Source organism: Myotis yumanensis, unplaced genomic scaffold (assembly GCF_028538775.1).
Source record: "Myotis yumanensis isolate MYYU_CA2020_CCGP unplaced genomic scaffold, mMyoYum1.0.hap1 SCAF_7, whole genome shotgun sequence".
Taxonomy (NCBI): domain Eukaryota; kingdom Metazoa; phylum Chordata; class Mammalia; order Chiroptera; family Vespertilionidae; genus Myotis; species Myotis yumanensis.
In genome coordinates this window covers 45,695,121-45,707,859 of record NW_027223758.1, presented here as the reverse complement: position 1 = coordinate 45,707,859, position 12,739 = coordinate 45,695,121, and the positions used below count along the sequence as shown (strand labels likewise).

At 41.7% G+C, this 12,739-nt stretch overlaps 2 protein-coding genes and 1 pseudogene across 2 annotated transcripts in view; 2 read left to right on the top strand and 1 right to left on the bottom strand.

Moving 5' to 3' along the window:
- The window catches only part of SERPINB11 (serpin family B member 11), a 43,294-nt gene extending 32,469 nt beyond the window's left edge, over positions 1–10,825 (bottom strand). Inside the window, exon 1 of the mRNA XM_070420422.1 lies at positions 10,731–10,825. The gene's annotated coding sequence lies outside the window, so the exon portion shown is untranslated. The remainder of the gene's footprint in view (positions 1–10,730) is intronic.
- Positions 2,848–11,450, top strand: SERPINB3 (serpin family B member 3). Its single transcript, XM_070420424.1, has 8 exons — positions 2,848–2,878; positions 3,463–3,653; positions 4,210–4,266; positions 6,790–6,918; positions 7,236–7,353; positions 8,435–8,577; positions 8,872–9,027; positions 10,646–11,450. The coding sequence occupies exons 1-8, from the start codon at positions 2,869–2,871 to the stop codon at positions 11,048–11,050; spliced, it is 1,209 nt and encodes a 402-aa protein (XP_070276525.1). The 5' UTR covers positions 2,848–2,868; the 3' UTR covers positions 11,051–11,450.
- On the top strand, positions 9,706–9,837 carry LOC139014811 (U2 spliceosomal RNA; annotated as a pseudogene).
- Positions 11,451–12,739: the final 1,289 nt, after the last annotated feature.

Here is a 12,739-nt window from a genome sequence, read left to right as displayed (position 1 = left end):
GGGGTTGGCGGTTGTGTTTTGCCAGGGCCTTTTGAATAGTAGTGTCCCAATGAAGTGCTCGATATTATTTATGTAAGAATGAGCTTTTTCTTTTTTTAACAATAATATCCTTTCAGAAATTTCTAACTACTTTGTAACTGCATGACTTAACCTGGTGATAAAAGCAGTTATTAAAAGTCTACCTTTTCCAAAGCTTATGTTTCTTTTCTGTTTTTGTATTTTAATAGTGTCTCTTAGTAGGTGATGAAAATACAATTGGGTTTCTGGAGTTTTTGAAACAACCACCTAAATAACATTACTATTGCTATGTTGTGAGTGACCAAATTTCATTCTTAAATTCTTTTGTTTCATTATATTGAATAGGAAATGGCTCTCAAGTTGAAAAAAAAATAAAAATTTGTGCACAGGTGTGGTCCAGCCCGCCCACCTCAATCAGGGCAGATCCAGCCAGGCCAGCCTGGGAGAGAGACTGCAGGTGGTTGGCCGGCTGGCCCCGCCCCCTGGCTGAACTTCTGGTTGAACTCCCAGTTGAACTCCCAGTTGAGGGGACAATTTGCATATTAGCCTTTTATTATATAGGATTGGACTTATGCCTTAGTTAATCAAAACTTTACTATCTACAAGCCCCTGTCACTCCACTCAGATTTTGGAGGAAGGGAGAACTGTGTATGGGGTTTCTTTGAGGAGTGATAAAAATCATTCTGGAATTACATTACGGTGATGGTTGTACAACCTTGTGAATATACTAAAAAACAGTGACTTGTACATATTTTAAAGGTGAACCTTATGGTTTATGAATTATATATCAATTAAAAAGTCAGTGCCGTAGACCAATTCCAGCATGTCACAATTTCAAGAGTTTCATCAAAAGGTTGATGAAACTTGGGGACTCAACAGGCTTGAGTCGCACATATAGTCACCTGTTGGGAATGGCTAAAGGCATTTCCCCAAACCTGAATAGGAAACTGATTGTGGCTGCCAGACAGTTAAAGGGCTTCTTAATCTACATGTTATTGCCTCCTACTGGCCAAACACCTGAACAGCTGTAGGCTATTCCCCAAACTAACAATGCCTCTGTACCCTTTGAAACCTTACCCATGGAAGTGTATTATCTCCACCTTGCCTTAGGACAAATTGTGTTAATAAAAGCAAGGGTCCTAGACAAGGAGGGAGTCTTCAGTTCCTTTGGCTGAAGGTCCTCTGACCCCCAATGCCTTTCAAAATTATACCTCGTCTCCAGACTCTTTATTAGTCTCTGGATTCTTATGTCATCTATGGGCAGCCCCTTTTCCAGATTCCTGAACCCTTCTTGATGCTGGGACATGAACCCCGGCAAGTCAGTCCACAGGACAAATATCCCTACCCCTGTGGGATAGGAGCTAGATGCCTGGAATGCCAGCTCTCTCCCTGGCCACAGCCATGCTTCAGGTACAGTGTACTCTGGGGAACAACACTCTTGTTTTCAGTTTCCTTCCCTCTCAAGGTCATTCATTTCTACTAAACCCAAGCTGAACAGAGTTGTTTGAGGGATGGGAGGGTTAGGCATGATTTGATTCTCTCTCTGAGCTTAGAGGAGGTCACCCCATTCCAGTCTCCACACATTGTTCATGGTTACCTCTGGATGGATCCCTAAAAGGGTGACTGAAAGCCATGCTTCCTCTCCTGGTGACTGTCAGGCCCAGATGAAAGGTTGGGGGCTTAGTAATTGACCCATGTCTGCCCCTTTGGATTCTATGTGAAGATATTTTCTCTATTGTGAGTGCCAACAAAAAGAGTTCTCTTCATTGAAAGACAAGGAAATACCTTGTTTTAGCCTGGAGTCTTCCTACTATAGTGTGGACGGTGGATACACGTACAGTTCCTGAGCCAAGTTATCTGTCTAGATATCTCACCTGTGCAGGTCATCACCTGTAAAAATCTGGGCTCTGTTCAACTGCTCCATGACTCAGTTCTATCTTCTGTGAAATGGGTATAACACAGATCTGCTTCAATAGGTTAATAAAGGCATAAGTGGGCAAATACATATCCCAGCTCATAAACATCAACACATTTTAATACTATTCCGCCTCTAGGAACACCATGCACACTAAGAGACTAAGGCTCCGATGGTACCAAAGTTAACCATGACATTCAATGAAGACCTTTTTCTCACTTTTTCTTATAGGCCATTAACTCCATTCTCCAGCCCATGAATCTGAAGCTGGCATACTGAAGAGCAGGGTGACAGAGAAGTGTCATGATCCTGGCTGCTCCAACGATTTATTTTTGTTTCATAGTTTGAATGCTGCCACACAAAATGCTGCCATGCAAATGGTCATTTGTAACAATTGTTGATGATTCCTGTCCTCCCTATATTGTTCAACACCTGGTCAGAAGTTGAGCTGTTTTCCTGGTTATGCAGTATAACCACTGAGGGAAGTGGTAGGATGCACAAGCCCTTTTACAACTTCAATTTGCAAATCTAAGTTTTTGGTTGGTTGGTGTTTGAAGTGAACCTGAAAGACAATTCACTGTCAAGAGGAGAAATATTTTTTTAAGTGTTGGTTCTGGGTGGTTGAGCTGGAGGAATGTGAGGAAACTGGGATTTTAACTTTATTCTCATTGATATTGGTAAGGCAACTGCATGCATGCCCTATGGCCCAATGATGGCCACAATTGCACTAAACGGGGGAAAAGGTAGAGTAATATGGCAGCTTTCATGTCTTTACCAATAAATATTTCATGCCCCTGCGGGTAAGGATTGAGAAATCAAATGTTGAATTATTTGACATTGCAACTATAGGAAGGCGGGGCAGGAGAGGTATATATTTAGGAGCTCACCATTCACCACACATAGACTCACAGACTCCCTGCCTACCTGCTTCCTCCATGAACACAGGTAAGTGGCTCAGCTGCTCCCACTTAACAACATGAATTGTTTCGGGTAATAATAGCAATTATGTGTTTTCTATCATACATGCATTGCTTTCTGTATGAGGGGATTTTACTTATTCTGTCAGGGAAATATTCAAATACTTCATCTTGATTTGTCAAGTTGTACTTATCAAATGTATTTCCCAGTAAAGAACCACTCTCTTAGGAGCACTTGTGGAGAGAGGCAACCACATAGCCTTGAAGGAGAAGGCAGAGGTGCCTCAGGAGAGCTGGCTGCATATTATCCACATGGTCTTGGCATCTGTTATAAAGTCTTTTCTAAACAGACCTAGTCCAGCCAGTTACAAAGGAAAGATAAAAATGTTCTCTTACTTTCTCACAAAACTCTTAAAATGATAATTGTACTTGTCTTCTAATTATGAAATTAAAACATGTGCTTTATAGAAGGTTTAAACAGTAAAAAACAAGAAACACTTGAGTTTCCAGAATCCTAAAGCCCAAATACAAGTTGTTTCTTTAAGAAAAATTGATTAAACAGTAACCTTTGTTTGGTAAAGTCATTATATGATGAATCTGCTGCTTTTCCAGGAGTTCCAGATCACACCAACGACACCATGAATTCACTCAGTGAAGCAAATACCCGCTTTGCATATGATCTGTTCCAGCTGTTCAGAAAATCAACAAATGAAAATATTTTCTATTCCCCGCTTAGTATCACATCAGCCTTAGCCATGGTATACTTAGGGTCCCAAAAACGCACTGCATCAGAAATTCAAAAGGTAGGTGTCAGCTTTATTTACTTTGACTAGATTGGGCTTATCCCTCTGTTGTTGTGTGTGAAGATGGTCACAGCTGGCTGTCCCCATAGGTAGCACAGGAGAAGCAAGTATTCCCATGACTGGTCCAACTGCTTCCATACTCCTAGACTTCCTCTGGGAGCTAGAATGAACCCCTACCATTGCCCACCAACCAGAGGTGAGGCTTAAATGGAGAATTATTGGTAGAAGTAATGCATTGACTTAAATCCATGGAAAACATCACATGTGTCCTCAGCAATGAATGAATATGAATTGGATTCTTTGAAGGGGTTGGTTACAACCCAGCTTAGCTGTGTTATCTCAAGGAGAAAACTCTTACTAAAGTGTTCTTTATTCTTTTTTATTTGTTTTGCTTTGGTTTAGCGTTTTTTGTTTGTTTGTTTGTTTGTTTGTTTGGGGTTTAGGTTTACTTTTGTCCTTCCATTCTTTCTTTCTTTGTTTTTTTTCTCTTAATTTCCTCTGCTGTAGACAGATCTTTTGAGTAAAGTTTTTTTGTTCCACTTCCTGTCTCTTCCAGGTTCTGCACTTTAATGAGGTCATAGAGAACACAAAAGGAGGAACCACAAGAGCTCAGGTGAGTCACAGCACTCAAGTCTAGAACGAGCATCAAATATCCAAGAGGGTCATTGTTTAAATTGGGAATTTCACATAAACTGTGAAAAGTCCATTTCTTAAGGGAAATCTTAGGCAAAATAGATTAGACAAACAGAGTTGTTGTTTTTTTATTTCATATTACACGCTTATTTATTTCATATTTTTGTTTTCCTGAGAGGAGATCAGCATTGTGAGTAAGAGCATGAGTACTAGAACCAAAAAGCTACATTCAAATTTCTGCTCTGCTGTTCACACATTGTGACCATGGGCAAGATAAACTGCTCTGAGCCACAGTGACCTTATCCGAATAAACTAGGGGCAATAAAAGAGTTGCCTCTATTCATGAAAATACATTCAAAACATTGCAACAGTGACTGGATTACTGGAAACCTTGATAAAAATAATGTGTTATTACTATTATAGAATAACTAGAGGCCCAGTGCACAAATTCATGCATGGGTGGGGTCCACCAGCCCAGTCTGATGCAGCCCAATCAGGGCCAGGGTGGCCAGGGGGAGGGGCTGTGGAGCAATTGGCCATCAGGCCCCACCCCAGATTGGGGTGAGAGGGCTGATTGAGGGTGGGGCCAGATGTTGGGAGTGGCTGTGGGCAGTGGGCTGGCCAGCCATGCCCCCGAATGGGGTGGGCAGGTCGATCAGTGGCCAGTGGCCAAGGGGAGGGGCCGTGGGTGGTTGGCCAGCTGGCCCACCCCCGTTGGTATGTGAAGGGAGGGCAATCAGGGATGGGGTCAGCCGGGGGGAGGGGCCGCAGGCTGTAGTCACAGGCCCTGCCCCTGATTGGAGTGGGGGGGGCTGATCAGGGGCAGGGCCAGCTGGGGGGAGGAGCCGAGAGCCAATGGGGTGGGGGGCAAATCGGGGGCAGGGCCTGCCAGGCAGAAGGGCCACAGGGGGTTGGCCGGCCAGCCCCAACCCTGATCGGGCTGGTTCGCTGGCCACAGTGGGTATCCTAGCGACTGGTCATTCCGGTCATTACAGTGTTCCATTCACTGGCTTTTTATACATATAGACTAGAAGCCTGGTGCACGAAATTCATGCATGGGGGTGTCCCTCAGCCCAGACTGCACCCTCTCCAATCCGGGACCCCTCAGGGGATGTCCGACTGCTAGTTTAGGCCCGATCTCTTGCAATCCAGGACTGCTGACTCCTAACCGTTCACCTGCCTGCCTAATTACCCCTAACCACTCTGCCTGCCTGATCGCCCCTAACCACTCTGCCTGCCTGCCTGATCATCCCTAACCCCTCTGCATGCCTGCATGATCACCCCTAACCACCTCTGCCTGCCTGCCTGATGCCCCTAACTGCTCCCCCCTGCCAGCTGGATCACTCCTAACTGCTCTGATTGCCCCTAACCGCCTCTGCCTTAGCCGCTGCTACCGTGGTTTTTTCTGGAAGGACATCCGGAAGACATCTGGTCTATCTGATCTAATAGCATTTTACCCTTTTATTAGCATAGATAATGATTTTAATAATCATAATAGCATTGCTAAAATCATATAATTTTAATTAACTCACAAATGGATTCAGAAAAATAAGCATCCATCCAAGTATATTTTGGGAAATGATTGTATGAGATATATGGCTTATATCCTTAATAGTCCAAAACTCTGAGCTAGCAAGTGGAAGGCTCTGACTCAGGCAGGCCTAGTTTCAAAAATTGTCTCTGTGACATTGTATCCTTAGAGAACTTATTTAACTCTCTTAGCCTCTTATTTTCATTTGAATTAGACTAAAGACTTAGAGATATAGATGTGAAGTCTTTAGTAATGTACCAGGCACACACTGTTACCACTCTTCCAGTATGACCATTATGAGTAAAAAGCATAGATCCCAATCAATCGTTCTTAGAAATAATTCTGCCAAGGAGTATAATTGGGCTTCGTGTCACAGAATATTAAAACATGCAAGTTCAACATTCTCATACCATTGGTGGCTGTTAGAAATGACATACAATCTAGTCCAGTGGTTCTCAACCTTCTGGCCCTTTAAATACAGTTCCTCATGTTGTGACCCAACCATAAAATTATTTTCGTTGCTACTTCATAACTGTAATGTTGCTACTGTTATGAATCATAATGTAAATATCTGATATGCAGGATGGTCTTAGGTGACCCGTGTGAAAGGGTCGTTCGACCGCCACAGGTTGAGAACCGCTGGTAGTCCTTAAGGAGCTTAAGTTTAGCTGGAGATTTAAGCCTAACCACTGAACCAATCAAAAGACAACCCAATAGTGAAATGGTGCTGCCCCTATAGTTCACATGAGAAAAGACTGGAGTATGTTAGAGCAGAAAGAAAAAAATTTCTGGATGAGTCAATGGGAGGATTATAAAGGATATATGAGGTAAAATACACCAAATATCAGAGACTAACAACAAAAGTCATCTAGGGGGCTGCCAAACGTTACATATGGATCTGACAGACTGAAGTACATGGTTTAGTATTTACAATGACAGAGAATTCAGTGAGCTCGTTTTTGATGTTTGAAGGTTGAAGAGTCGAGAAACGTGCACCAGCAATTTCAAAAGCTTCTGACTGAGTTAAATAAGCCCACTGATGCCTACAAGCTGAGCCTTGCCAACAGGCTCTATGGAGATAAGAAGTTTCAGTTTTTTCAGGTGAGTTTCATGGATCTGCCACACCTGTCGCCTGCCTCCTGGTCCTCTATCCCCAATGACCAAATTGGGGAAATTGAGTCACATGAGCTTGGCTGACCCACCTGGGGATCATTTATTCATGGTATGTCAGTCAGGATCCCTCACCACAGTTCTGTTCACTGGAGTATCCCCGAGCCTGACAACCCACCAGTAAAGTGTGGGTTTAGGGATGAGCTGATGTACTATAGTTGGTAATGATAAAACATAATTTAACTTGGGAATACATAGTTACTGATAAATTACTCTTAATTCCTCCTTTCTTCCTTCCCACATCAAAGGAATACTTGGATAATGTTAAGAAATTCTACCTAGCCAGTGTGGAATCTGCTGATTTTTCAAATGCTACAGAAGAAACCCGAAAGATGATTAATTCCTGGGTGGAAAGCCAAACGAATGGTACAGTATGAGAGGGTCACCCATGAAAAGTCACCGTGAGTCCCCGCTGTGCATGAACCTGTGCTGACACTGCGTGGAGTACCAGGATAGGGAGTCCACAGAGTGTCTGGGGGAGGGCACTGCGGATGGTGGCATGGTCCAAGTAAATGTGGACAGAAACAAGGGGAGCCCATGAGGGATCGGGGGAACAGCTACATGAAAATGCAGCTGGAGACTGATAGCATCTTTGTGGACCCCAACTCTCTGCTTAGACCCCATCTTAGGTTCACATCTTTTACTTTAAATCAGAGACTTAACTTCTGGATTAGGATCCCTAAGAGAAAAGATGAGAAAAGGATCCCTTATCCTTTGTTAACTGGGAAACAAACAACTTTCTTGTAAATCCCCCTTCTTGCCACCTGCCTATCCCACTTGGCCATACCCACAGCTTCTTCCCCAACCACAGCACAAAGTTGACAGTCTCCATTCTATGAGCTGGATTCTCCCTCCCACCTGCGGCCCAGACTAAACCAACAGCAATTCAAAGTGGGGAATGAAGAGGAAGACACCACAGGGAATGGCAGCTGACCACATAGAGCATGTGCTTCAGGTTATAGAGCTCGTGACATTGGCTCTAAAGAACATTCAGGCCCTATTTCCCCTGAGTCATGAGCCTAAATTTGAAATAAAAGGGAAAAAAAGAGAAGAAGGAAGAAAAGAAGAGAATGGAAAGGGAGGAAAGAACAGAGAGAAGGAAGGAGGAGGAAAGTCCAGGGGGGAGGGAGGCACGGAGGGGGGGGGAAACGCATTTGTTGAAAGAGCAGATGAAATCAGTTCATCAGTATTCAGTGTGAGATGACTGAAGTCACCCTCAGAGAATCTGAACACCTTCCTAATCATAAAAAGGGTTGTCTTCTCCATGGGGGTAACTCCATCAGTCTGGTGATATAAGAAAGATTGTACCTTGTCAACTATTTGGTCATGGAATCACTAAAGTGGTGACTTGTATGAATAACTAATGATCACTTTAATTTTCAAAGCATCTTCCAGACAAACCACTTGTACCTTTCATGATAGACCTTTGTTTTTCTTTCTTTTGCAGAAAAAATCAAGAATCTCTTTCCCGAAGGCTCTCTTGACAGCTCCACCATTCTGGTTCTGGTGAATGCCATCTATTTCAAGGGGCAGTGGAATGAAAAATTTGATCCAAAAAAAACTGAGCAGGGACAATTTTGGCTGAACAAGGTATTGTCTATTTTTTACTTATATAATGCAACGTAGCTAGACATAGAATGTTCCATTTCAACAGATATTTGATTAATGTACAACTGCAGGTAGAGAACAGAATTTCTCACAGCTGCACTTTCTTGTTTTATTTTTTACTTTATTTAGTTAGGAACCCTTAAAGAAACTCTTCTCTCTAACTCACAAATGTCCCAGATTATCTCTTAGAAAGAGGATGTGTTTGCTATCTCAATAATATTATTTTTTTAACTTATGCCTCCCTTGGCATTTGTTTGCCACACTAATTTACTGCAGGATACAAGCAAAGTTGTGCAGATGATGAAACAAAGCCATATGTTTAAGTTCGCCTCACTGGAGGACATGCAAGCCAAGATCCTGGAAATACCATACAAAGACAAAGACCTGAGCATGGTGTTGTTGCTGCCAAATGAAATAGATGGTCTTCAGCAGGTAAAACCTTGTATCTACAATTCTTCTTTCTATTGCCCAATTTCCTTGTAGTACAATGCTTGTGTGGGCTGTTTATGGAAGCGGTGCTCACAGCCCATGGGTGATGTCTGAAGGGGTTCAGGAATAGATACTTTGTCTCTTCTATGAATACAGCCTGAAGGAGAGGTGTTAAGGAGAACCTAGCATTCGGTCATGTTCCAAAAAAATAAATAATATCTTAAGTATCACGTGTGTGTGATATGGAAAAATATATAGAAGTTTGTAGGATCATAGGTCCCATTAACATTCTGATGAAACCATGAATGTCAGTTCAGGAAAAATACATATACCTTGGCACACACATGGACTATTTTGCAACCATAGGAACCTCAGATATATTCCAATTTATTCACTTGAAGACCAAAAAACTAAGACTTTGATGTAGGTGACACATGGAAAAACATATGCAGGTTCACCCAGAAACAAAAGCAAGCAAATTAAAGCACCAATGGGTACTATTTTGCATACTGACTCACAATGAGTTTGTGGACAGTAGACAAATAGATTTATCTTGATTTTCACTTTTCAGTTTAGAAGTAGTCTATCCCTAAGAGCTCCAAGTCATTTGCACCCTCATTCCTGTGAGAGAGAAGAAAGAGAAATTTTCCTCTTAGCATTTTATAATGATTAAAGATAATAATCGCTTCTCAGCCTTTTGGCTAAGATCAAGTGTAGTATCTGTTCTTATCAGTTTAAAGATAATGTGTAAAAAATATCAATAACAATAACTGACATATTGAGGACATTCCAAAAATGGCATATACAATCCCTATAATAGTAAAGGATGCTGCCAGAGTGGCAGTGAGCTTGCCACAAAGTACATACTGTGGCAACACTGGCAGGGGAAGTCCTCCAGGAAAGTAGTCTGGTGGGATATGTGAATAGCCTTTACTATCTCTTTCCTCCCACCCAGCAGTCCTCCTTATCAATAACATTAGGAGCCCCAGTCCTGGAATTTATCCTCTGCTAATTAGTCTAAACAAGGCAAAAGCATTTGGACCAAAGTGTCTAAAAGTAATGAACATTTCAACAAGGAGCATTGGTGCAGCATTGTATTGCCAATAGTTTAGCTTAGGGGCTGACACACAGTAAATACTTTAAAAATATTAATTATGAAAAGATATATACATTGACTATCAGTTTAATGGCAGAATATGACAATTAAAACTTGATTCAAGAAATATATGGCTATATGGAGATGTTTACAAATAGGTCAAGCAACAAAAAAAAGAATAAAAGTAAGTTGGATGCTATAAACTGTAAAAATTTTGTACAAAAAAACATTAACTAGAAGAGAACTATTTAAAATGTAAACATACAGTGGACAGGCAGTTAAGAATGGAGGTATATATTTCATCTTTTACAAAATAATTTTATTTAATGGTTCTATTGCTTTATATATAATACAGATGATTAGGTTTGTTATGTATAATATGCACTTAGATATTACTATCTATTATAATATATATATAACTGAATCTCCTGTATTTATATTTGCTGGAACATTTTAATCCAATGCTCAATTGTGTTCAATGTCCACTGAGAATCATGTCATTTGTTATTTTTTCCATCATTATAGCTTGAAGACAAACTCACTGCAGAGAAATTAATAGAGTGGACCAGCTCACGGAATATGAGCATGAGTCATGTGCATGTTCACTTACCTCGGTTCAAGGTGGAACAAAGCTTTGAACTCCAGGTCACTATGAAAGCCCTGGGGATGGTGGACGCCTTCAGTTCACAGGATGCCGACTTCTCGGGCATGTCAGGAAGTGGGGATCTCGTGATATCTGCAATGATACACAAGTCCTTTGTGGAGGTGACAGAGGAGGGTACAGAGGCTGCAGCTGCTACTGGCATAGGAATTTCTGTCACATCAGTACCAAATTATGAAATGTTCCATTGTGATCACCCCTTCCTGTTCCTCATCAAGCACAACAAGACCAATAGCATTCTCTTCTTTGGCAGATTCTCGTCCCCTTAGATGCAATTAACATGCTGCTGCTTTAGGGGGAGGGTAACAGAGTTGTTCCAGTACTTTGATTGCAGGAAATGGGTTCTCTTTAGCTTTCTTTTCCAATCTCATAGTCATCACTAAGAATGTAATAGGCGAAAGATCATGTTTGTCTCTCTCTTTCTACAAATACATGTAGATTATTTCCCCATGATAATTCTACCTTTGGGATAAAATGTTCAAGGAATGGTAAAAGGATATTTCAATACTCTACCATCTAAATGTGAAATACCACATTTTCTGCTTCAAAAATTATATCTACTATTCAAATGTATTAGCCTTACACCTACATTTCTTTAAATTTATTTACATCTGCTATAACACTTCAATCCAATGTTAAATTGTGTACATTGTCTACTAAGAATCATGTCATGTGCTATTTTTTCCTTACATGTCTACATTTCTGATTTTATGAAATACATTATCAATAAAATGGTGATTTATTCATATTACTTGTTGCTTTTCCTTAGTCAAAGATGAAAGCCAAGCTTCACAAACTGCCAATGTTGAAATGAAAGGATACATACCCTCTTCCCTTATGAAATAATATTGTCCTTTTTTGGGGAAAACCTTCAATGTATAATCTTGTCGTCTCCATCATTACAGGGCTCTGTTGGAATTATCTATGTTGTACACCTGGAGCACACACAGGGGTCAGCAACTATGTGACAAATGAATGAATGATTGACTCATTCTCTTTAAGTCACTCAGGAGCCTATTATCCTATCTAATAAAGAGGGAATATGCTAATTGACTGTCACACCCTCTCTAGATGGAGGCACCCATAGACAATAAAGAGGGAATATGCTAATTGACTGCCACACCCTCAAAGATGGCAGCACCCACAGCCAAAAGATGGTGGCTCTCAGTCTCCTCAGCCACCCCCCCCCCCCCCCAGGGCACACCTGCCTTTGGAGTCTCCCAATCCCATCAGCCCCCCAGTCACCCAGGGCCAGCCTGAAGCACAGGCAAGCCTCGGATGGCAGCTGCTCAGCTGCCCAGGGCCACCCAAGGCTCAGGTAAGCAGGGCCAGCTGAGGCTTGCAATGCCAGCAGTGGCAGCAGCAGAGGTGTGATGGGGGTGTCACCTTCCCCTGATCGCCAGGTTGCCTCCCACCCCTGAGGGCTCCCAGACTGTGAGAGGGGGAAGGCCAAGCTGAGGGACCCCCCTCCAGTGCATGAATTTTCATGCACCAGGCCACTAGTTTCTTCTATAAGAATTCACTTATATTTCTATTATAAAGGACATTATAAAAATCCAAGATTGCCTTACTATGTGTAGTGTAGTAGAAGTCATTTAATAATTATTCGGCACCTGCTATGCCTCATGCTGGCTAAGGCAGCAGGTCTCACATATAAAATGACAAAAAATAAATAAACAAATCTAGCATCCTGAAGGCCAGAATAGTGGGACCAAATTCAGCACACAAGCAGGCCAACATTTGGAACAAATGCTCTGATGTTGATGGTCAAGCAATCATTCAAGGTCTGGAAATACAGTAGCAGTATGAATGTAATATACACATGTAAGCACCTATAAATCAATCATAAAATACCTAATGGGCAGTCAGAAAACTAGAAATCCACAAAACTTAAGGGTCTCATAAATGAGGCAAACTCAGAAATGCAGGAAGACATCTTGTTGTAGATCCAGAGACCA

Bases quoted from the DNA above. Each gene is read 5' to 3' on its own strand.
- SERPINB3 (XM_070420424.1), top strand. The intron at 7,354-8,434 runs GTACAGTATGAG...TTTCTTTTGCAG, and splicing joins GGTGGAAAGCCAAACGAATG to AAAAAATCAAGAATCTCTTT. The intron at 9,028-10,645 runs GTAAAACCTTGT...CCATCATTATAG, and splicing joins AAATAGATGGTCTTCAGCAG to CTTGAAGACAAACTCACTGC.